Source organism: Papio anubis, chromosome 3 (assembly GCF_008728515.1).
Source record: "Papio anubis isolate 15944 chromosome 3, Panubis1.0, whole genome shotgun sequence".
NCBI lineage: Eukaryota > Metazoa > Chordata > Mammalia > Primates > Cercopithecidae > Papio > Papio anubis.
In genome coordinates, this window is record NC_044978.1 from 180,467,832 (window position 1) to 180,491,636 (window position 23,805).

Consider the following 23,805-nt stretch of genomic DNA (forward strand, 5'->3'; position numbering starts at 1 on the left):
AACTCCATCGCTTTCCACGTAAGTCATCTCTGAAGCCAAGAAGTCCTTTGTGAATGACTAATCACCCACTGCAGACTCAACCCACTCCTTCCTCTCACCAGATGAAGAAGAGAACTCACTCCAGACCATCTGCACAACATTTCTTCAGGGACTTACAGACAGTTACCTCCCTCCCGCCCCCAGTCCTTGTTCCCGAGGCTAAATAACTCCAATTCCTTTGCACTCCTATCAGAAGGCTGGCTTCCCAAACTGTCATCATAGTGTGGCATTAGGCTGGACCATCTCCAGGTCCTTCATATCTTCCTACAGAGGCAACAGAACCTGACACATGGGGCCCAGCACCAGGCAAGGTCTGTACAGGAGTCCATATCCAAGTTAAAATCTCTGCTGGCTGCTTTTGGAAAAGAGCTGCTTGATTCACTGAGTATCTTTTATTCCTGAGACGCCGCGTATTCCAACCTCCTTTTAGCATGGTCAAACAATCAAACTACTCACGTCCTGGAAAAGCATGACAAATAGCTGAATCAAACAAACGTTTGTGAACTAGTACAGGTCAGACTCCTTTCCTCAGTGCCCCAAGGAACTTACTCTCTGAATCGATGGGGTTCTGAGTAGACGCTTTCAAACCCTATTGGTGGTCATGTACTTGGCACAACCTTTTGACTATGCCCTTAGATCCAATAATTCCACTTCTAGAAACATATGTCAGAAGGGTCAATTGGTCACATGAGAAAAAAACCACATAAGGATGTTCAATAAAAGTTTGTTGGCCAACAGATACATGAAAAAATGCTCGTCATCACTGGCCATCAGAGAAACGCAAATCAAAACCACAATGAGATACCACCTCACACCAGTTAGAATGGCAATCATTAAAAAGTCAGGAAACAACAGGTGCTGGAGAGGATGTGGAGAAATAGGAACACTTTTACACTGTTGGTGGGATTGTAAACTGGTTCAACCATTATGGAAAACAGTATGGCGATTCCTCAAGGATCTAGAACTAGAAATACCATATGACCCAGCCATCCCATTACTGGGTATATACCCAAAGGATTATAAATCATGCTGCTATAAAGACACATGCACACGTATGTTTATTGCGGCACTATTCACAAGAGCAAAGACTTGGAATCAACCCAAATGTCCATCAGTGACAGACTGGATTAAGAAAATGTGGCACATATACACCATGGAATACTATGCAGCCATAAAAAAGGATGAGTTCATGTCCTTTGTAGGGACATGGATGCTGCTGGAAACCATCATTCTCAGCAAACTATCACAAGAACAGAAAACCAAACACCGCATGTTCTCACTCATAGGTGGTAACTGAACAATGAGAACACTTGGCCTCTGGAAGGGGAACATCACACACTGGGGCCTATTATGGGGAGGGGTGTGGGGAGGGATGGCATTGGGAGTTATACCCGATGTAAATGACGAGTTGATGGGTGCTGACGAGTTGATGGGTGCAGCACACCAACATGGCACAAGTATACATATGTAACAAACCTGCACGTTGTGCACATGTACCCTAGAACTTAAAGTAAAAAAAAAAAAGAAACATCACATAAAAAAAAAAGCCCTTAAAAAAAAAAAGTTTGTTTAGTAAAATCTAAAACAATCTAAATGTTCAAGAGAAGAATGCTCAGATGTACTGCTACATCCAGATAGACATTTAAAAGGCCAGTGCATGTGTATGGCCATTGACTTTATTAACCTCTAAGAGATACTGCTGAATGAAAGAACACAGGTGTACTATGACCCCTCTACGTACGAGGTGAGTGTCTGTGCTTACATACACACAAAGGCAGAAGGTCCTTCACCAAGAGTGCTCCTAGCGGTTCCTCTTTCTATATGCAATCTGGAACGCTTGCCTTTTCTGCATAGGATGACATTTTAAAAATCATTTCAAAAAATAAAACCACTTTCATTTTGAAATAATACCCCCTCAGAAAATAATACTGCTAGAGAGTCGCTCCACTTTCAATACCACTTATCGTTGAAATCGACCACAGGGGTTTCAGACACTTCAGGCTTGTTAAAGTCAAACAGGAGAAGGGGCGAAAAGATGAGCAAACTGTCACTTACCGCCACTGCTTTCAGAGGATCAAGTCTTTCCAATCCTTTCCAATATATAAGAACTCACTGAAAGCACAAGTAACGGAATTCTAAAAAGTACACAGCAGGGAAGGCAGGTTTCCCACAGGGGCCATGGGGAAGCAGAAGCCAGGCAGGAAGTAAGAGAGTCGGGCGAAGGGAGGAAGACGCAGGTGCACAGCCACTCACATCCAAGGCCAGCTTGTTCCTGCACCTCTGCAACCTTGCCAAGACTCCACGTCCCCATTCCCTCACCTAGAACAAGGGCATCGTGTCAGAACAACCTCCAGGGCCCACCCCAGCTCTGAGAGTCCAATTCCAGCATTCTTATAAAGTTACAGGTCCACAGACAACAAAGCCAACTTTACCTCTTCCAAAATTCCATTGGCAGCCTACCCTGTGTCTTCCCAAAGGATAAAGGACATGCGAATCTCTGGGCAGAGCAAGTCCCTCAAATGTACAACTGAGTGGCAGCCCCACACACCACTGTGGAGTCACTCAACTCTCCCCCACTATCAGGAGAGATCCAGTCTGTGCACATGCCCCTAACACGGCTTGCATCTGGCCCCACTGTTTCCTGGGCTGCCACTCACAAAACACAAGCTACGGCAACAAGGATCCTTGGGCTGGGCGCGGTGGCTCACACCTGTAATCCCAGCACTTTGGGAGACCTAGGTGGGCAGATCACGAGGTCAAGAGTTTGAGACCAGCCTGGCCAACATGATGAAATCCTGTCTCTACTAAGAATACAAAAATTAGCTGGGCGTGGTGGCAGGGCTCCTGTAATCCCAGCTACTCAGGAGGCTGAGGCAGGAGAATTGCTTGAACCTGGGAGGTGGAGGTTGCAGTGAGTCAACACTGCTGCGCTGCACCCCAGCCTGGGTAACAGAGCAAGACTCTATCTCGAAAAAAAAGAAAACAAGGGTCCAAATTCTAACTACCATGGCATCTTTTGACACTTAAAAAGAAGTATGAGAAACTACCTTCCTTAAGAGAACGACTTATCTTCACCCTTGCTGTGCCCTAGAAATAAAAAAGAACCGGCACTGTACCAGTGACTAGGTAACTCTCAAATTCACTAAAATATTTCTCCCTCAAATTAATACTTAAGTAAAAGCTCCCGAACCTGTTAGTTCAGAAAATCTTATCTACCTTCAGGTATTGTAAATTTCTGCTGTAAGGTCTCCATCTGGCATTAGAGAAAACCAGTACTTACACAACAGCACGGTAATATAACCTAGGCTTGCGGGCTTATAGTACTGGCCGTAACTTTAATTCCCATCTTTTAGAAAGGAAAGCCCATTGATATCTGTCTTTGCTACTTCAAGGAAAAGCAAATTATTTAAACAAAAAGAGAATTCACAGAGAATTATCTTTCCAATAATAATAATAATAGCCATGGTAGGAGGATTGCTTGAAGCCAGGAGTTCAAGACCAGCCTGGGCAACATGGCAAAAATCCTATCTTTACAAAAAAAAAAAATACAAAAATTAGCCAGGCATGATGGTGCACACCTATAGTCCCAACTGCTAGGGAGGCTGAGGTGGGAGGATTGCTCGAACCCGGGAGGTTGAGGCTGTAGTGAGCCATGATCATGCCATTGCACTCCAGCCTGGGTGACAGAGTGAGATGCTATCTCAAATAAATAAATAATTGTTTGTAAAATGGTATGTTATAAATATAGTAATAATTATTATTGTTATTACTACAGGTTGAGGATCTCCTTTCCAAAATGCTTGGGACCAGAAATGTTTCTGATTTTGATTTTTTTTGGGGGAAAAGGGGGATTTTGGAATATTTGCATTACGTACTTACTGCTTAAGCATCCCAAATCCAAAAATCCAAAATCCAGAATGCTCCGAAATCCAAAACTTTTTTTTAGCACTGACATGATGCTCAAAGGACATGTTCATTGGACCATTTCAAATTTCCAGATTCAGGATGCTCAACCTGTACTGACCACTCGCCTACAAGGTGTCAGCCACTGTCCTGGGATGCTTGATATGTATTTTCTCTCGTTCAGAAAATAACACTCAGATGTCAGCATCTCAACTGTGATTTCACAGATGAGGACACCGAGGCTCAAGAGATTAAAGACCCTGCCCGGGGCTGGACATGCTCATCCACAGAAGTCAGTCTGCTGACCTGGAAGCTGTGGCACAACAGTGCGGCGTTCCTGCAGCCTCAGCACCTCCCCCGCGGGGGCCCAGTGGACAAGACGTAAGGAAGGAACCAACGACCCGAACAACCAAGACTGCACAGGTCCAGACCTTTTGCTCCCATATCACACAACACAAGGAGAGGCATCAATTCTTAGGAAGACTCCCCTACTCGCCCAAGGCAGACCCAGCACCTTCACGCCTTCCGCTGGTCTGCCGCGTGGCAGGCACTCCGCCCTCTGTCTGCTGCTCCCCACCTTCTTCCCTACCCCTGCCCTGATCTGTTGCTTAGTCCTTTCCAGGAAAACACCAATAAATGACAAAAGCTGATCTTAGCTGAGAAATATATACACCTAGCATTTGAAATCCCTTTCTGACTTTAATTTTAAATATACAGTGACACCTCCAGATTGTTTTTCTGCTAAAAGGGATTAAAATCTGTTAAGAGTAACAGCCAATCTGAAACAAGAAAATCAGGGCTCAAGTTCCAATTCTATCACATATTGATGAAACCCTTTTCTCACCGACGTGAGTATTTTCGCAGCACCCTACGGCATTCGTGCCATAATCTAAACTTCCTGTGCCGCTGCTCGTCTGCAGGAAGGAATCCATGCCGCTGAGGGAAACTGAGGATAATAAAATTTTATAGTTTAAGCTGCAAAAATGGTTTCAATCCTAACACTAAGAATTCTGAGTACACACTCTTCTTGGCAAAATGCAAGTCTTTATCCAAATTACACCCCAATCCATTGTGATCACTGTTAAGTCTGCATTCCACACAGCGCTTGAGTAAACACTGGGAAGATTGTCTCACATATTTTCTTCAAGTTTCTCTCCTTTTACTTATGCATGACAAAGAATGAAAGCCCTGTGGGGCCATGTCATCTCCGCTCCCTTTTCCACCAGCAGGCAGGCATCCAGATGGAAGGCGAGGCGGCCCACCAGGGGCGGAAACAGGATAGAGTGGAATCCAGCCATAAAGTGAATTGAAAACAAAGATGCCACTGGGATTATACAGGAGCCAAAACTCCGAGGTTCCTGAAAGACGGGTGGAAAAGGCAAACAAGATGGCTCAGATCCACCAAAGGGTCACATCTTATGCCACGGGAAAACAAATGATTTTCTTGTTTTAAATCATGGGCTTTAGCCCCAACTCTGCAACTGGTAAAAAAGCCAACTTTGTCACATAATCTCAAAGAGCCTCATAATGTCATCTGTCAAACAGAGATAACAAGGTTGCTGTGAAAGTACCTGAGAAAGGGCGAAATGCATCGATGGGAAGATGCTAACGCCTGATATCAAAACTTCCCTGTTTCAGGTCGAGTGTGGTGGCTCACATCTGTAGTCCCCGCTACTCAGGAGGGTGAGGTGGGAGGATCACTTAAGCCCAGGAGTTCAAGACTAGCCTGGGAAACATGGCAAAACCCTGTCTCCACCAAAAAAAATACAAAAATTAGCCAGGTGTGATGGTGTACCTCTGTAGTCCCAGCTACTAGGGAGGCTGAGGTAAGAGGATCGCTTGAGCCTGGGAGTCAAGGCTGCAGTGAGCTGTGATCATGCCACTGCACTCCAGTCTGAGCAACAGAATGAGACCCTATCTCAAAAAAACAAACAAAAAACTTCACCGTTTCCTAGAGACGGTGGATGCCAGGGGCCGGAGGTAGGGGGTGAGGGGAGAATGGGAAGTTAGTGTTTAAGGAGGACAGAGTTTCCATTTGAGATAAAGTAGGGAGCTGGATGGTGGTGATGGCTCCACAATACTATGAACATACTTTATGATACTTAACTGTCATTTTAAGTGTATTGACCTGTACACTTAAAATGGTTAAAATGGTAAATGTTATGTTATGGGTATTTTACCACAATAAAAGGAAACTTCGCTATAATCTGCTGGCATAAAAAAGTATCACGTTTACATAAGCTCTGGTCCTAAAATACCAACGAATTAAGTTGCTCCCTGCTACCCCTTGAAACATGATATAACCTCAGGCTGTTTACCAAATGAAAATATGTCCAGAAAATGCCTTGATCTAGAATTGTATGTACTGCATCATAGCCCCAAAAGGAGCCTAGCTTGCTCTTTTTTCTCCTGAGCCGTGAAGATCTGAGATACCCCTATGTTTAGGCGCAATATGCTATGCTGAAGAAGGGTGGGGGAGCAGCAGAAATGGCGCTTATCCAGTTAGACCCCTTTAGCAAGCCGGCTGCTTGCGAGCTGGGCAGTGGGTGAAGGCAGCCAACATCTGCACAGATGGGATCTGTTTCCCAGGACCTGGGGCTCACCTTTTCAAATGCTCTTTCAGCACTTGCTGCAAATGAAATGCAATCAGTCTGATAGTTGCACAGCTCTCCCTTGAAACAAAGACGAGAATCTTTTGAAAAGCACAGGCCAGGAGCGATGGCTCACGCCTCTAATCCTAACACTTTGGGAGGCCGGGGCGTGTGGACTGCCTGAGCCCAGGAGTTTGAAACCAGCCTGGGCAACATAGTGAAAACCCTGTCTCTACTAAAAATACAAAAAATTAGCTGGGCAGGGTGGTGCGTGCCTGTAGTCCCAGCTACTTGGGAGGCTGAGGTGGGAAAATTGCATGAACCAGGGAAGCAGAGGTTGCAGTGAGCCCGGATCGCGCCACTGCACTCCAGCCTGGGCAACAAAGTGAGACTGTCTCAAAAAAAAAAGAAAAGAAAAGAAAAGCAAGAATGGAAAAGAAAAGCACAGCGCTTCCCGCAAACAGTTTTTTTGAATAGATGCATATTTTAGCCTATCCAAGTCTCCTCCTGAAAAGCCAGGAAGATAAAGCAGAGTGTGAAACATGCTACATCCCTCACTTGTGACTTCAAAGATTCAGATGTTCAAGATTTTCACGCTACACACACAATCTACTCTCCTGCAAGCACTTCCAAAGACACATTAGCCAGGTGGAAAGAAGCACCATGTCACACGGGGCACCTCAGGCTTTATTAACTATTGAATAAAGGCATGAAGCACTCCTAGGCACTAAAAAGGATAAAAAGGTAAAAGATAACCTTATTTGTTAAAGAGTTTATACCATGAAACACTATGACAAAAGGCAATATTCAATTCATGCCACAAACGAGGTAAAAATAAAGTGCACTCGTGGTTCAATGCATGGGAAATAGAACCTAGCTGAAGCAAATCGTACACTGAAAGTGCCCTTCGACGGCTACTGTCTCTTTCACAATACATCCCCAACTTCTCATCACAACCCACAGGTCCTTTGTAATTTAGTCTCTGCAGAGAAATCTGGCCTCATGTGTGGATTTCCTGCCCAAATCCCATTATCCAGCAAGGAAGAGCTATCTGCAACGCTCCTAGTATACCTGGCTGTTTTTCTGGCTTGTGCTTTAATTTACAGCACACCCTCTGCCTGGCACAGCTGCCTACCCATTCCATCTTAACCCCACAATAAGCAAATTCTCTTGAAAGTCAATTCACCAATAGCAAAACAGCCAACTAGCCCAAAGCCAATTCACTAAAGGCAAACTTAATGTACTTATTGACTAGCTGACTTGCTGAATCCCAAATTCAGCTGGAAGAGTAGCAGTGATTAAAAAAAACTATCAGAGGGCCGGGCGCGGTGGCTCACGCCTGTAATCCCAGCATTTTGGGAGGCCAAGACGGGCGGATCACGAGGTCAGGAGATCAAGACCATCCTGGCTAACACGGTGAAACTCCGTCTCTACTAAAAATACAAAAAATTAGCCAGGCATGGTGGCGGGCGCCTGTAGTCCCAGCTACTCGAGAGGCTGAGGCAGGAGAAGGGCCTGAATCTGGGAGGCGGAGCTTGCAGTAAGCTGAGATCGCACCACTGCACTCCAGCTCACACCTGTAATTCCAACATTTAAATCATTAATTTAAACTTAACATATTTAAAGCACATGTAATGTATATCTTTTTAAAATTTTCTTACCTTAACCAACATTTTTGAATGACCAGTTATGATGATAACAGAAGGGCCTCATAAATACCTTAACCTAGGCTAGTTTGCCACAACCATTTTCCTGCCAAAGGCAGGAGCAGATCACAGGCCAGGGGAGAGCAAGAGATAAGGAGAGAGGATGAGAGAGGGAGAAAGAGGAGGAATGAATGAATAAGTAATAAACTATATTGGAAGAAGACAACACAGAAACGAATCGATCATTCGATGGTTGAAAATGGTAGAAAATGCTGAGCAGTCATGAGAACTCTTCATCTGAAACTGGCATCCCTCCGCTCCACCCAGCAGGCATGTCAGGGACATGTAGTTTGGTCCGCAGCAGGTGGGAGGGTACTGCAGCAGCACTAGAGAAGAGTCCACGACAGCCACAGGACCACTGCTACTCTTCCAGCTGCTTCTTTTGTTTTGGTTTTGTGGTCTTGTTTTGTGTTGTTTTGTTTTTTGAGATGGAGTCTCGGTCTTGTTATGCAGGCTGGAGTGCAGTGGCTCGATCTCGACTCACTGCAACCTCCGCCTTCGGGGTTCAAGCGATTCTCCTGCCTCAGCCTCCCAAGTAGATGGGACTACAAGCACCCAACACCACGTCCAGCTAATTTTTTGGTTTTAGTAGAGACGGGGTTTCACCATGGTGGCCAGGCTGGTCTCGAACTCCTGACCTTAGGTGATCTGCCCACCTTGGCCTCCCAAAGTGCTGGGATTACAGGTGTGAGCCACCACGCCCAGCAGGTTTTTGTTTGAGACGGAGTCTCGCCCGGTCTCCCAGGCTGGAGTGCAGTGGTGCCATCTTGGCTTATGGCAACCTCCACCTCCTGAGTTCAAGTGATCCTCCCACCTCAGCCTCCCAAGTAGCTGGGACCACACACAGCTGCACACCACCACACCCGGCGAATTTTTGTATTTCTTGTAGAGGTGGAGTTTGCTGTGTTGCCCAGGCTAGTCTTGAACTCCTGAGCTCAGGCGATCCACCCGCCTCGGCCTCCCAAAGTGCTGGGATGACAGGCGTGAGCCGGCGCACCCAGCCCCGGCTGCTTCTAACTGTTCTCAGTTCCCGCTCCATCTCAGACCATCTTTCCCAATATGACATGTGACGATGAAATAGAAGACCCATCACAGGGGAGCCAGAGATTCCAGACAAGCTCACAAAGAAAAAATGAAAATAAACCAGAAGATGAAGCCAGAAAATGGAAGAACTACTGATTTCCCATCTAGCTCTTCATCTTTTAAATTAACAACTACATATTTCTGGACTTTAATATCACATTATATCTAAAAACAGCAAATGTGGCCAGGTGGGGTGGGTCACACCTGTAATCCTAGCATTTTGGGAGACCAAGGCAGGAGGATCACTGAAGGCCTGGAGTTCAAGACAGTAACACAGTGAGACCCTTTTTCAATTAAAAAAAAAAAATTAAACATTTGGCTGGGCATGGTGGCTCACACCTGCAATCCCAGCTACTTGGGAGGCTGAGGAGAGAGGATTGCTTGAGTCCAAGATGTTGAGGCTGCAGTGAGCTATGGATGCGCCACTGCACTCCAGCCTGGGTGACAGGGCAAGACCCTACGGAGGAAAGAGGAAAGAGAGGAGGGGAGGAGGGGAGTGGGGGAGAGGGGAGGAGAGGAGAGGGGAGGGGAGGAGAGGAGAGGGGAGGGGGAAAGGGAAAGGGAGGGGAAGGGGGAGGGGGGTGGCAAAGGGGAGAAGAGGGAAGAGAAAAGGGCAGCATCAAAGGCCCCATCCACACGTGGTGAACCAGAATCTGAACTTTAAGATGGCTGGTGGTTAGCTGAAGGCTAAAGTTTGAAAAGCGCTGGAGGAGTGGTTAGAGTCCAGGACTTAAATATCCTAAGCGGCCGGGCGCGGTGGCTCACGCCTGTAATCGCAGCACTTTGGAAGGCCGAGGCGGGCGGATCACAAGGTCAGGAGATTGGGACCCTCCTGGCTAACACGGTGAAAACCCATCTCTACTAAAAATATAAAAAATTAGCCGGCGAGGTGGCGGGCTGTAGTCCCAGCTACTTGGGAGGCTGGAGGCAGGAGAATGGCGTGAACCCGGGAGGTGGAGCTTGCAGTGAGCCGAGATGTGCTACTGCACTCCAGCTTGGGCGACAGAGCAAGACTCTGTCTCTAAATAAATAAATAAATAAACAAATAAATCCTAAGCACTTGAGATATATTTGCTCTTTCCATCTCCTGGACAATCCTAAGGCACAGAGGTTACATTAATCTCCCCAAATCATACGAGAAGTCTGAGGCAGCGTGGGAGTGGGAAGCAGGCGGCCTTGCTCCTGAACTGCCCCTGCGGCCTGTGGCCTCCCTGGACTCCGCTTCGTGGACAGGCTCAATGCTCAGAGTCTTCTCCTGTCTGAAGCACACTTGCATCTGATTTGCGGTCACACCTCTGAACTAGTATTGCTGAGAAAAGCATGAATTTGAAACAAGTGTTGCAAACTCTGCCCTCTCTACTTATTTTATGATGTTAAGTAAACCACACACCTTCACTGAGCCTCAAGGCCGGGCGCGGTGGCTCACGCCTGTAATTCCAGCACTTTGGGAGGCCGAGGCGGCGATCACAAGGTCAGGAGATCGAGACCATCCTGGCTTAACAGGTAGTTCCCCGCCTCTACTAAAAATACAAAAAATTAGCCGGGCGAGGTGGTGGGTTTCTGTAGTCCCAGCTACTCGGGAGGCTGAGGCAGGGAGACGGTGAACCCGGGAGGCGGAGCTTGCAGTGAGCTGGAGATCCCGCCACCGCACTCCAGCCTGGGTGATAGAGCCAGACCTCGCCTCAAAAAAAAAAAAAAAAAAAAAATAGGTGTACATATGCTTCCCCTGGTAAGAAGTGCTAGGGGTTCTTCGAGACAGCCGTGGAGTTAATGAGTTGTAATTTATGGTCGTGTGTGGCAGGCACTCCGCAAGTGCTCGTTTCCCTCTGTACCCACTGCAGTGAGAATCCCTGAGTCCCTCCAAGACTCCTGAGCACTGCGTCAGGCCCAGGCAGAGTGGAGGTGAATGAGAAACAGCCCTGCCTTCCCACCGTTCCTATCCTGGCAGAGAGATCATCAGAAGATTCACACTGAAAGCAAACACAGGATGAGAATTGCTACCGATTTTGCCCTGACTTTGAATGACACTCTGAATTCCCTGAGTAAACAAGTTAGAAAATGGCCAAATGTAGAAAAAGTTGAATGATACATAAAAGTTTGTGTTTGTGGGCGGCGCCAGACTTTTTTAAAAACACAAATTTTGAATTTGAATGCATAAAACTAAAGTATACATTCCTGAAATATGTACATATTTTTCTCTCTTGGAAAAAATATGGATAGTTAACCCCAGAAGTCTAACAACGACTATTAAAGTTTCAGAATAAGGTATTCAACTTCAGAATTAACTCAGAAGAGGGTTAAGTCCACAAGGTCTACAGATACTTTTATCTGTTAAATCCCCTCATTTTTGTTTTTCTTAATCTGACATAAGATGTCTATGGATTTGTAGCTCCTGCTATACATAATTTATGGTGGTGTGAGGCAGTGCAAAGAAATGCTAGCTTCCTAAGGGCTACACTTAGTCTACCAACCAGCTATCACTAACAGCTTCTCAGCCCTAGAAATAGACTCAAAGGAGTGCCTCGAGCAAAATAAGAGCTCCATTCTTCCACACTGGGCTTCCATCACAGGCCCCTGGAGCCCGTAAGTACTCCCAGGCCTCCAGCAAGGACCGCTGAGATGGAGGGGCCTTGACTCACCAGCCAGGGCTGAGGGATCTCCGGCAGGGGCATCTGAGGAGGGGCCGGCAGGCTGCTAGCGGTCTCCTGCTTCTGAGCATGGTCTTTCACATCAAAACCTGTAGGAATTAACCAGAACCACAAAACTGGATGAGAATGGGGATAAGAATGGTATCACTAGCATCTATCAGTTCCTGAACCCTGTGTTGAACACTTTGCAAATATTTATTTTTTCTAATCCTTTACAACAGTCTTGCAGGGTTAGGTATTATTCTTCTCCATTTTACAGGTAAAGAACCGACACCTTAAACAAAGGAAAAGAAAAAAGAAAAGAAAAGAAAAGAAAAGAGAGGAGAGGAGAGGAGAGGAGAGGAGAGGAGAGGAGAGGAGGGGAGAGGAGGGGAATGGAAATGGAATGGAAATGGAATGGAATGGATGGAATGGAAGGAATGGAAAGGGGGAGAAGGAACGGAAGGAAGGAATGGAATGGAAAGGAAGGAAGGAATGGAATGGAATGGAAGGAAGGAAGGAAGGAAGGAATGGAAGGAAGGAAGGAAAGGAAGGAAGGAAAGGAAGGAATGGAAGGAAGGAAGGAAGGAAGGGGAAAGGAAGGAAAGGAAGGAAGGAAGGAAGGAAGGAAGGAAGGATGGAAGGAAATGGAATGGACCAGGCTGAAGGAAATGGTGGATCTGAACAGAATAGACACCTTCCTGGGAATCAGTAAGTTTTTATTAAGTATCTTCTTAAAGTCAGATACTGTAACAGCCATACTTTATGGAAGACATGACTGATACAAGCTCACACCTCTTGGGCACTCATGTTCAAGTTGGAAAGACAAATACATACACAAGGAACTACTAGGAAAGGTGATGAACACGACACCAGTGCAGGCAGGAAGAAGGGAGAAGTAAGTTTTAATCTGGGCACAGTACTCTTTATACGCCTAACACTCACTTGGAAAGGCCTGTAAAAATACTGACTTAACAACGAGCACCTATAATGGGTTGAGTACTACGCTAGAGGCCAGGAATTGAAACACGGAAAGACCCAGTGTCTGAGCCCCAGGAGCTGCAATGGAGAAAAGAACTTTGGTAGAGAACTGCAAACAAACAAGCAAACAAAAGCAAGAAAGGAAAAGGATAAATGACACATGCATACACAAAATCAATCGATCGGTTTAAAGCAAATTAAAGAGCTGAAGAAAGAATTCATGAATTGAAGAATATCAGGAGATTCATCCAGAAGGAAGCGTGAAGAGACCAGTGCCGCAGCTCACTTGGCAGGGGAAGAGAGGACAGGAAATCAGGGGAAAGCAAACGGTCATCAATAGCTGACATACGTACTATGCATCAGGCACTGTTTTGAAATATTTGATACCATCTCATTCAATCCGCACAACATCCCATAAGGTCAATACCATTAGCACTTTTTCTACAAGGAGGAAACTAAAGTAAAAAAAAAGCGTAAGTAACCTGTGAAAGGTTGCACGTTTGGTAACAGGTAGGGCCAGAATCAAAAAGCTAGTTTAACTTTGGAGTTCATACTCATAACCAGCTATGACAAAGGACCTTGCAGGATGGCCAAAGGAGTCTGACTGTGACCAGAGGCAAAGGCTGACAGATGAAGGAAGTAACAAAATTACTTCAGAAGTGAACATTTCAGGCCAGGCGCAGTGGCTCATGCCTATAATCCCAGCACTTTTGGAGGCCAAGGCGGGCAGACTGCTTGAGCCCAGGAGTTCAAGACCAGCATGGACAACATGGCAAACACTCAGCTACAAAAATAACCTAGCTGGGTGTTGTGGTGTGCACACATGTAGTCCTAGCTACTAGGGAGGCTGCGGTGGGAGGATCACCTGAGCCTGGGAGGTCAACGCTGCAGTGAGCAGTGATCACACCACTGCACTCCAGCCTGCGTGACAGTGAGACCTTGTCTCAAAGAAAAAAAAAAAGTTAACATTTCATGTTGCCTCACAATAGGGTCCCTATCCTGCTTTCTCATCTGAGTAACAGGCCCCATCGCCCACCCAGGTTTCCCCAAGCCACCCACGTTCAAACTGCTACCAAATCCTTCAGCCCATCTTCCAGACTGGCCAGGCGAGCTTTCCAGAATGCAAATCGAATCGTGTCATACATTGCTTCATATACTAAGAGAATTCACATAAAAGTATAAATGAATTGTACACTGTAAATGGTGAAGTGCATGGCCTGTGAATCACATCTCAATAAAGAGGTTGAAAAGAAAAATCCTCCACCTCATCCAGCAGATTAACTCCACAGAGTCCTCAAGATTCTCACATCACATCATCCAGGAACTGCCCCTCGGACCCTCCGACACCCCAGTCTCTCACTCACCTGGTGTGGACTCACTTCTTAGGCGCTCTCATGAGGCTCTGGGCTCTCCACAGCAGTACTTAGCAGGCTTTCTCATTGCCTGTTTTTTTGTCCTACTCACTGTGCATGAAAGAGTTAACACAGCAGGCCCAAGGCTGCTCTCTCTTGAGGGGCCTGCTTGCAAGGCTGGCCCTGGCTGGCCTCTGGCAACGTGGATTTCAGAAGTGCTCCCACCATTCCCTGATGGACAAGGGTGGTTCACTGTGCCTGTACTGTTTATGTAAACAACACGGTTGTGCTGAAACCCTGCCTGTCCTGGAATTCTGGTGTGTGCCAGGCAGAGGGTGCCTAGAGGACCAGACCCAAGTAAACACCCTGGGCACTGAGTCTCTGACGAGCCTGAACAAAAACGTCACTCAGAGCTTGCTGCGTTTTTATTGCTGAAGAGAGAGTGTGCTCTGTGTGACCCTCGTGGGAGGGACAGAGCACACAGAAGCTGGCCTATAGGTTCCTGCACGTTCCGCCTGTGTCTTCTCCTTCCGATCTGCCCGTCGGGTTGTGCATCCTCACTACGGCTGCAGTGCATCCTGCACGTGAGAAAGAACAACCCGTCCGGTGAGTCCTTCCAGGTAATCTCCAAACGCTGGGGTTGCCCTGGGGACTCCCAACACACGATTCCATTAGCTCCTTCAAAGCTTTATCTTTCTACACCTCGAGGCCAACACAGAACTTGGCACAAGTGTAAACCCTCAATGAAAACTTGATGAATAAATAAGTTTGTAAGTTAAAGAACAAACAAATATATCTTAGAAAGATGGTAAAATTAAAGACGGTTTAGAAGCCAAGACACTGTAAGAAGAAAAAGCAGGCGTCAGAATGAGACTCACCTTTGGATGACTGTATCCTCAGCAGAATGTTGGTTATCACTGCCTTTTTCTCCCTGACAGTTGAGGTTAGATATTCATGGTCCAGGAGTTCAAGAAAGAGACGAAGTTCAACTATTAACTCTTCCATTGCTGACAACAAAAGAGAAAAAGGGTATTATTAGACCCAGTGATTTGCAAATATCTAAGTACGAATGCTGAGTCCTACTCAAAGCATTTCATGTTTAGCTTGATCACTGGATATAGTATTCTGACCTGAAAAACAAGTTTGCTGAAAGCAGGTCCACTAAAAGATTCAAGCATCTTCTTCTTAACAAATGCACTACTCCTTCCCTTCTGCTTTAAGGCAGCAAAATTCAACTGGGAGAAGCTCCAAAGCCAGGCTGCCAACAGATGGTGTCACAACCCAAAGGCCTGACATCATCATTTGGTGTCAATTCCATAATATTAAATTTCAATGTCAAGAAGGAGAAGGGAGTTTAAAATGCCAAAGAGTTTTCTAATAACCAGTAGGGCATGGCTTCAGAAAGTCAACACCCAGCTCTCTGCTTTTGTAAAGCTGGTTCCAGCCCAGGACAACTGTGAGCATGTTTATGCTGTTAGTACAAAGGACGCCAGATGCCGAGGCCAGGTCGGTGTAAATACAAATTCAGGTGCTGACTTCCCACCATGCCTTTTCCTTCTAGGATGATGGTCGACTTGATTTTTCCTCTGATACCCGCAAGACTGGAATACTGGCTTAGGTCAGCAGTTTGTAGATGATGATCTTAACCTCTGGGGATGTAAACTCCTCCTTTCAGGGAGCCCACAAGGCCCAAGGTGCAAGGCCCAAACTATTTTCAGAATGCTAAGACATTATTCACCTTTTTCTGCATTAATGGTGTAAACGCCAGGGTAAAACTGCTAGCATCTTAGCACGAATCAAGGCAGTGACACCAAACTATCCTAGCAGTCATGATATCCTTCACCATAACAGTTTTGTTCTGGTAAAAAAAAAAAAAAACAAAAAAACAAAAAAACTACTTGGGCTGGGTGCAGTGGCTCACGTCTGTAATCCCAGCACTTTGGGAGACCCAGGCAGGTGGATCACCTGAGGTCAGGAGTTCGAGACCACCCTGGCCAACATGGCCATCTCTACTAAAAATACAAAAATGAGCCAGGCATGGTGGCATGTGCCTATAATCCCAGCTACTCAGGAGGCTGGGGCACAAGAATCACTTGAACTCAGGTGGCAGAGGTTGCAGTGAGCTGAGATCACGCCACTGCACTCCAGCTTGGAAGACAGAGTGAGACTCCTTCCAAAAAAAAAAAAAAAACTCCTTCGTCTTTGACGAAGCAATAAAAAAATCATCGCTTTTCTTAAATCTCAACCTTTGAAGACACACCTCTTTTTTTTTTTTTTTTTTTGAGACGGAGTCTTGCTCTGTTGCCCAGGCTGGAGTGCAGTGGCGCAATCTTAGCTTACTGCAAGGTCCGCCTCCTGGGTTCATGCCACTCTCCTGCCTCAGCCTCCCAAGTAGCTGGGACTACAGGCGCCCACCACCACGCCCGGCTAATATTTTGTATTTTTAGTAGAGATGGGGTGTTTCACCATGTTAGCCAGGATGGTCTTGATCTCCTGACCTCGTGATCCGCCCGCCTCGGGCCTCCCAAAGTGCTGGGATTACAAGCATGAGCCACCGCACCAGCCAAGACACACCTTTTTAACGTCCCACTGAATGACATGGGAAGCACACATGAAGCCCTCCTGCACACGAAGTCCCACGGCCGTCTAGAGAAAAATCACTCTTTTGAGTGTTTGAGTTCCAAGCCACCCGAAGCCACCTGTTGTACTCAGTACTATCTCTACTGCAAACTGCAGTGACTGAGACTTGAGTACCTGGCAGACATGTTCTCAAGAATGAACACATGAGTTCATCACTTCAAGGTAAACAACTGACAGCACTTGTGGCCAAGAATAGAAGTTGAGTGTCCAAGCAAAAAAAGAATTTTTGAAACTTTGTATCCACCCCATAGGGGCTTACTGCCTCCTCATACTTGAGGTTTTTCTAATGAGATCAGCAGTGACATGAACAAGTGTGATTTATATTGCATAATGTCATATGCTGACATTTATTTGGAAGATCTGCACAACTCAGTGAACCATGATGTTACGAAATCCTATATGGGTAAAAGATCCACCTAAAGTCCAAAATAAACTAAAATATTCTAATGTAACAGAGGATAGCACAGCTTCAGATGCCACATCACAACTAACCGTTAGGAAACTGCCACTTGTCAAGTTTTGGTGTAATATCAAAGAAGAGCATCTACAATTTTCTAAAAAGGCTACTGAAAAATTTCCCAACTGCCTATCTGTGGGAGGTCAGATTTTCTTCTTTTTTCCTTTTTTTTTTTTTTTTTGAGACAGAGTCTCGCTCTGTCACCCAGTCTAGAGTGCAGTCGTGTGATCTTGGCTCACTGCGAGCTCTGTGTCCTGGGCTCACGCCAATCTCCTGCCTCAGCCTCCTGAGCAGCTGGGACTACAGGCGCCCGCCACCACGCCCGGCTATTTTTTTTTTTTTTCTTTTTTTTGTGTGTGTGTTTTTAGCCAGGATGGCCTCGATCTCCTGACCTCGTGATGTGCCCGCCTCAGCCTCCTAAAGTGCTGGGAATACAGGCGTGAGCCACCGCGCCCAGCCCAGATTTTCTTAATGTACTTCCACTGTAATATCTCACACAGTCTGAGTGAAGAAGTAAATATGAGAATCGGCTATCTTCTAAGCCAGATACTAAAGATACTTGCAAAAGTATAAAACAATGCTACTCTTCTAATTATCATGTTTTGGTAAGTGCAGTTACTTTTCATAAATATATATTATTTATGTTAATATAACAGGTTTATTGATATTTTTAATGAATAAATATCTTAAAATTTGCCAATTTTAATTCTAGTATGGTAAGTACCTACAGATATAATCATATAAATAAAGGTCTTTAAGGTCTTCAAAATATATTTTGAGACCAAAAAGTTTGAGATCTGCTGATGTAGGCAATGACTTTAAGCTCCTCATTCATGTATTCATCACTTAGCTATTATCAGTCATACAGGTCATGCATCTCAACCGACAAAAGCATAATGAAAATGATTCATGCAAAAAACCTAAGCAAAAAAGTTTGAGAGCCGCTGGTCTGTGGGATTCTTCCAAATCCACTATTCTGTAAGTCTATAACATCCTTCAGGATTAAATATCCATACTGAGGCTGCCGTCTACCGCCAAAACTCTCATCATTTTAGGTAAGGGGGAGAGAAATGATAAATGAGCTTAAAGTAGGTGGATGTGGCACCAGCAGTTCACTCTTCCCAGCTGGGCAATTTTCCCTTCTCTGAAATGAAGAAGTTGGACTAAGTATGCCTTTCATTAAGGTCTTTTTCATTAACCAAACAATTTCTTGATTCTAAGCAATCTCATCTATACTTTAAAAACGAACCAGGCATGTTGGCTCACGCCTGTAATCCCAGCACTTTGAGAGGCTGAGGCGGGAGGATCACTCGAGCCCAGGAGTTCGAGGCTGCAGTGAGCCATGACTGAGTCAATGCACTCCAGCCTGGGTGATAGAGTCCCTGACTCTCAAAAAAAAAAATGGGGGCCGGGGGGTGGGACGAGGGGCTGATAGCATTATTCAAAAGAGTCAAAAGGTAGAAAATGAATAACAAATGAATGGATAAATGAAATGTGGTATATACATACAATGAAATATGATTTACCCACTAAAAGGAATAAAATTCAGATACATGCTGCAACACGAACAAACCTTGAAAATATTATGTTAAAATAGACAAAAAGAGGCAAATATTACGAGTCAGCTTACATGAAGTACTTAGAGTAGTCAAATTCATAGAGACAGAAAGTAGAACAGTGATTACCAGGGGCTAGTGGTGGGGAGAAGGTAGGGTTATTATGTAATGGGGTTCAGAGTTAACAGTTTGGGATGATGAAAATGTTCTGGAAATGGATGGTGAATATACCTAATGACACTAAATTTTAGACTCAAAAAGGGTTAAAAAGGTAAAATGTAGGCTATGCATATTTAATTTAAAAAGGAAAGAGATTTCGCTTGGGTTCCACCTAACAGCATGGAAATATCTCAAGAGAATCTAGGGATGTATCGATCCTAACCGCCACCTAACACCTGAGCTCCCCATGCAGTGCGACCGTGAGGCCTCTGCGCAAAACCCTCCAGAGATCCTAACCCGCCACCTAAAACCTGAGCTCCCCCTACAGTGCGACCAGGAGGCCTCTGCGCAAAACCCTCCAGAGCCTGGAGTTTGTCATGGCCCCGGCCAAGGTACCTGCCCATCCTCTCCTCTGAGAACAGCAGCCTCAACCACAAGGGGGACTCTCAGCAACCGCTGCTATGCTGCAAGGCCCTGCACACCGCCTCCCACTACTAGGTTATGGTTAATTGGACCGTCCAATTCCAAGCTGGTCAGTCACATCTTCCATTCCTCTATCTTTTACCTCAAGACTAAGAAATAGGATTTGGTTGGGGTGGTCTCTTAAACTGAAAATGTAGAAAGGCAGCAACCAGGGCAACTGCAAGTACACGAGTGCAAAGGACAGAAGCCAGCACCGGAGGACGAACAAATAGAGGTGACACCCTCAGAGGCTGGCACACTCAGAGGCAGGCAGCCCCGCGAGAAAGTATCTCAGACACCGACCATGCTCCTGAGGCTTTCCCGGGCCTGTTGTTAGCTACTCGGAAAACTGGACTGCACTTGAATTCCAAGAAATATTTGTATCCTTCTAATAAATGTTCATTTCACTGTGTTGTTGTTAAGCTAATCTGTGTGGTTTTCTGTTCACCTGAAACTGTAACCAAAAGATTCTCAAAACACAGCTCTAGCGCCTCAGAAAGCGAAACGCTCCCATAGCAGAGTTGTAATTGTTAGAAAAGCTCCTCCTTTTTGGGATCTTCACAGACTAAATAAACCATATTTTCTACTTGACAGTCTTTTTCCAAATACTTAATGCTCATCCCTCTTTCTTCCAGCCTTCTCTAATTAAACACCCCAGTTGGCTGCCCCTCACTGAAGTCTTCCTTAAATTACCAAAATCCATTCCTCTTTGAGCAGCTGCACTGATTACTGGATACTTAGTGACCTTAAGGTTTATTTGGGTTTTTGTGGGGTTTTTTTTTCCCTTAAGGCAGCTAGTCAACTGGTTAAAGACAGGTGTCATCCTATGTTTATCTCCAAACACCTGACAGCAGCCTAGCAGTACATTGTGCACTGAAAGCATGCAAAGGTTTTCGAATGAGTGACTTCCAGAGGAGGAGAATGACCGTTTTCAGACAACCAATCCTGTGAAAGGCATTGTGCTGCCATCTACACATGATACCTCATTTGATTCTCACAAGAACACGGCGAAGACGCACTGCACCCCATCTACAGCAGAGGAATAAGAACTCCAGTGTCAGCTTTTAGTTCGCTTTTCTTTAAGCGAATCCTCACACAGCAATTACAAGTGCCAGGCACTGTTCTAAGCCCATTACACATATGAACTCATGTGCTCTTCACAACATTGCTAGAAGGCAGGTACTGTTATTAATCCCATGTTGCAGATGAGGAAGCAGACACAGAAAGGTTGCCTACGGTCACCAAGCCTCTCCAGTTGATAATCTGCTCACAGTCATACAGCTAGAACATCAATAACACAGTAAGAATCTGAACTCGGGCCGGGCGCGGTGGCTCAAGCCTGTAATCCCAGCACTTTGGGAGGCCGAGACGGGCGGATCACGAGGTCAGGAGATCGAGACCATGCTGGCTAACACGGTGAAACCCCATCTCTACTAAAAATACAAAAAAAAAAACTAGCCGGGCGAGGTGGCGGGAGCCTGTAGTCCCAGCTACTCGGGAGGCTGAGGCAGGAGAATGGCGTAAACCCGGGAGGCGGAGCTTGCAGTGAGCTGAGATCCGGCCACTGCACTCCAGCCTGGGCGACAGAGCGAGACTCCGTCTCAAAAAAAAAAAAAAAAAAAAAAGAATCTGAACTCAAACCTGAGTCCAAAAGCCCTGCTTTGACCATTTCATAATAATAATTCCACAGATTGTTTTCAGAGATAACCCTAGTCTGGTGAGCCGTTATACCCATTTTGTATTTAAAAAGAGCAATAGTGTGACCAAATAAAATTTAGTTTTCAAAAAAATTAGGAAAATGAACAAGTAATGTCAACATAGGCTACAGAGTAACCTTAGAGAGTAGCACAATTCTTTGTTGAGCTGCCTGGCTCCCCCACATCGCCAGTTCCCAGGACGCAGGTGCAGCTCCTGGTGCATCTCTGTATCTGCGCCAGTGCCTGACAATGTTCAACATAAACCAAGTGCTCAGAAGACATACATGGAAGCAGTGAGCACAAACACGCATGGCTGGTGGGCATGGCGTACCAAAAGCTCACTCCGGTGCCAAAGCAAGAGGGGAAGAAGTTCTTGCAACCAATTCTCCATTTTAAACTGTTAATACAAACGTGTCTTTCTCCTTAAGATCTAAGGGTAATAACCAACACACGCTCTGGAGATTTTCCTATAAATAAAGGTCTGGTGAAATATGTGTGCCTCAGCAGGGGGTGGCATCGTACTACTCCGGTCTGTGGACACGCAGCAGGTGTGGGACACCCACGTCTCCTCTCCGCCCTCCAGAGCCATTGCTGTTGCTTACCAGCTGTGCTCTCTGGAAGATCCAGGAGTCCAGGCATTCGGATCCAGTTTCCATGGATGTACTCCGAGAGTGGCCTTCCCCTTATGCCACCCCAGGCTTCTCTTCACCATCCACCTTCCACTGCCCGACACAGGCTCTAACCTTCCATCAAGAGGAGGAGCTGCTTCTCCAAGATCAAGTACAACACATGCCCTTGTTTTCCTCCAGGGCCTCCAGCAAAATCTCCCTTTACAATACAGGCTCTCCTATTTTCCCCTAGAAAGTACTGTGGCCTCTGAAGCTCCTTACCGATGTTTAATAGAAAACTCTGGCTACCGTTAAGTACTGACCGTGTACCAGGCAATAGGCTAAGTGCTTTACAGATATCTTGACTAATCTTCATAGTAACTTTTCAAGATAGACACTGTTTTCACCATTTTACAAGTGGAAAAATTGGTACTAAGAAAGGTTACATTTTTGCCTAAGGTCACACAGTTAAAAATAAGAGCTAGAATGGGAATCAGCACCAGCTGTCATTACTTTTTATACTATAACACTGACTCTCTCAATTTTACTCTCAGTGGAAGAAGCTCCTAATGCCTCTTAGGTTACATCCCTCATAGGTTACATTCAAATAACCTATCTCCCACCACACAGGACAGGCGAGCTACACATGGTATATCCCTCAAGGTCATTACTCAAATGGTGTTGGACATGATTATTTTACTAAGAGTTCTTACATTAAAAAATGAAATCTCTGAATTGGAAGAACAGCTGTAGATAGTTCACCCAACTTCCTCAATGTACTGAGGAGAAACTGAGGCTCAGGGAACTGGAAAGACTGAAGCAAGGGCCCAGCCCACTCAACTCTCCCATCTACACAGCCCAGAGACTGGCCACAGGGTTCTGCACACAGGACAATAAGCAGTCACATTCCGATATCCAAAATAACTGTCTGCATTTTATCTCAGCTGAGCCTCACAATCTTATCATCGTTGAGATATTACAGAAGGTAGGAATCAAATGAAGAGAGGTGATGTGGCTGCCCCAAGGCAGCAAGCTAACAAGAGCCATATCCACACTTAAACCACCTCCTCTGTTCCACACCCCACCCCTGACACCTGCTGTCCTGTTCTGGACAGAATGGCAAGGTCACCAAACACAGACTGGCACCATGGACACAGGAATACATCACTGAATTCCAGAAAAAAAATGTTTTTTCCCCAAACACCCACACCAAACAAAAGATCTCACCACAGAGTGTAGCATTCCCAAAGCAACGACAAAATTACCTGGAGGCATTTCTGGATATATTTTATGCATTTGAAAAGCAAAACTCCCTTCTTCCTAGCAAAAGGCCTCTTTGGACTAATTAATCATCTCTGCTTGCTTGCTTTTTTTCCTTTTTTTCTTTTGTGAGACAGGGTCCTCTCTGTTGCCCAGCCTGGAGTACAGTGATGTGATCACATATCACATTCTCCCTCCCAAACAGCTGGGACTGCAGGCACGCACCACCACGCCCAGCTAATTTTTTAAATTTTTTGTAGAGACAGGGTCTCGCTATTTGCCAGACTGGTCTTGAACTCCTGGGCTACATTGATCCGCCTGCCTCGGCCTCCCAAAGTGCTGGGATTCCGGGCGTGCGCCCCGCCGCCCAGCCTTTCTGCTTTCTCTCACTCAAGTAGTGTACCCCACAACCCTAAATAAGCAAGGGAAACAAGAAGTAGAACTAGACATCCCAGGAGACAAAGAATCCAACAAAGCAAACACACTTCCTGCTTAACCAATCCCTTCACGATTTACAGCAAATCTCTGGCTCAGGCCGGGCAGTGAGTTCATTTAGTTCAACAAAATCAAAGAAATGGCTTATGGTTTGTGGGAACCAAAACTACTTTAAAGGAATTTTCTTTATTTACCTTCATGACTCAGTCATGGATTTGAAAACTAGGAGGGACCCTGGAGCCCAAATGC

General features: G+C 45.6%; 1 protein-coding gene across 5 annotated transcripts in view; it reads right to left on the bottom strand.

Moving 5' to 3' along the window:
* AFAP1 (actin filament associated protein 1) overlaps positions 1-16,108 on the bottom strand; it is a 117,397-nt gene extending 101,289 nt beyond the window's left edge. The window contains exons 1-2 of one of the 5 annotated variants that reach the window (XM_031664750.1): positions 15,161-16,105; positions 11,962-12,059 (exon numbers count right to left, since the gene is read on the bottom strand). In XM_031664750.1, coding sequence (XP_031520610.1) covers positions 11,962-12,059; positions 15,161-15,287 — 225 coding nt within the window. In that variant the 5' untranslated portion in view covers positions 15,288-16,105. Of the gene's footprint in view, positions 1-11,961; positions 12,060-15,160 lie in introns of all 5 variants that reach the window. The other 4 variants (XM_031664753.1, XM_031664752.1, XM_031664749.1 and 1 more) reach the window with 4 other exon arrangements.
* Positions 16,109-23,805: the final 7,697 nt, after the last annotated feature.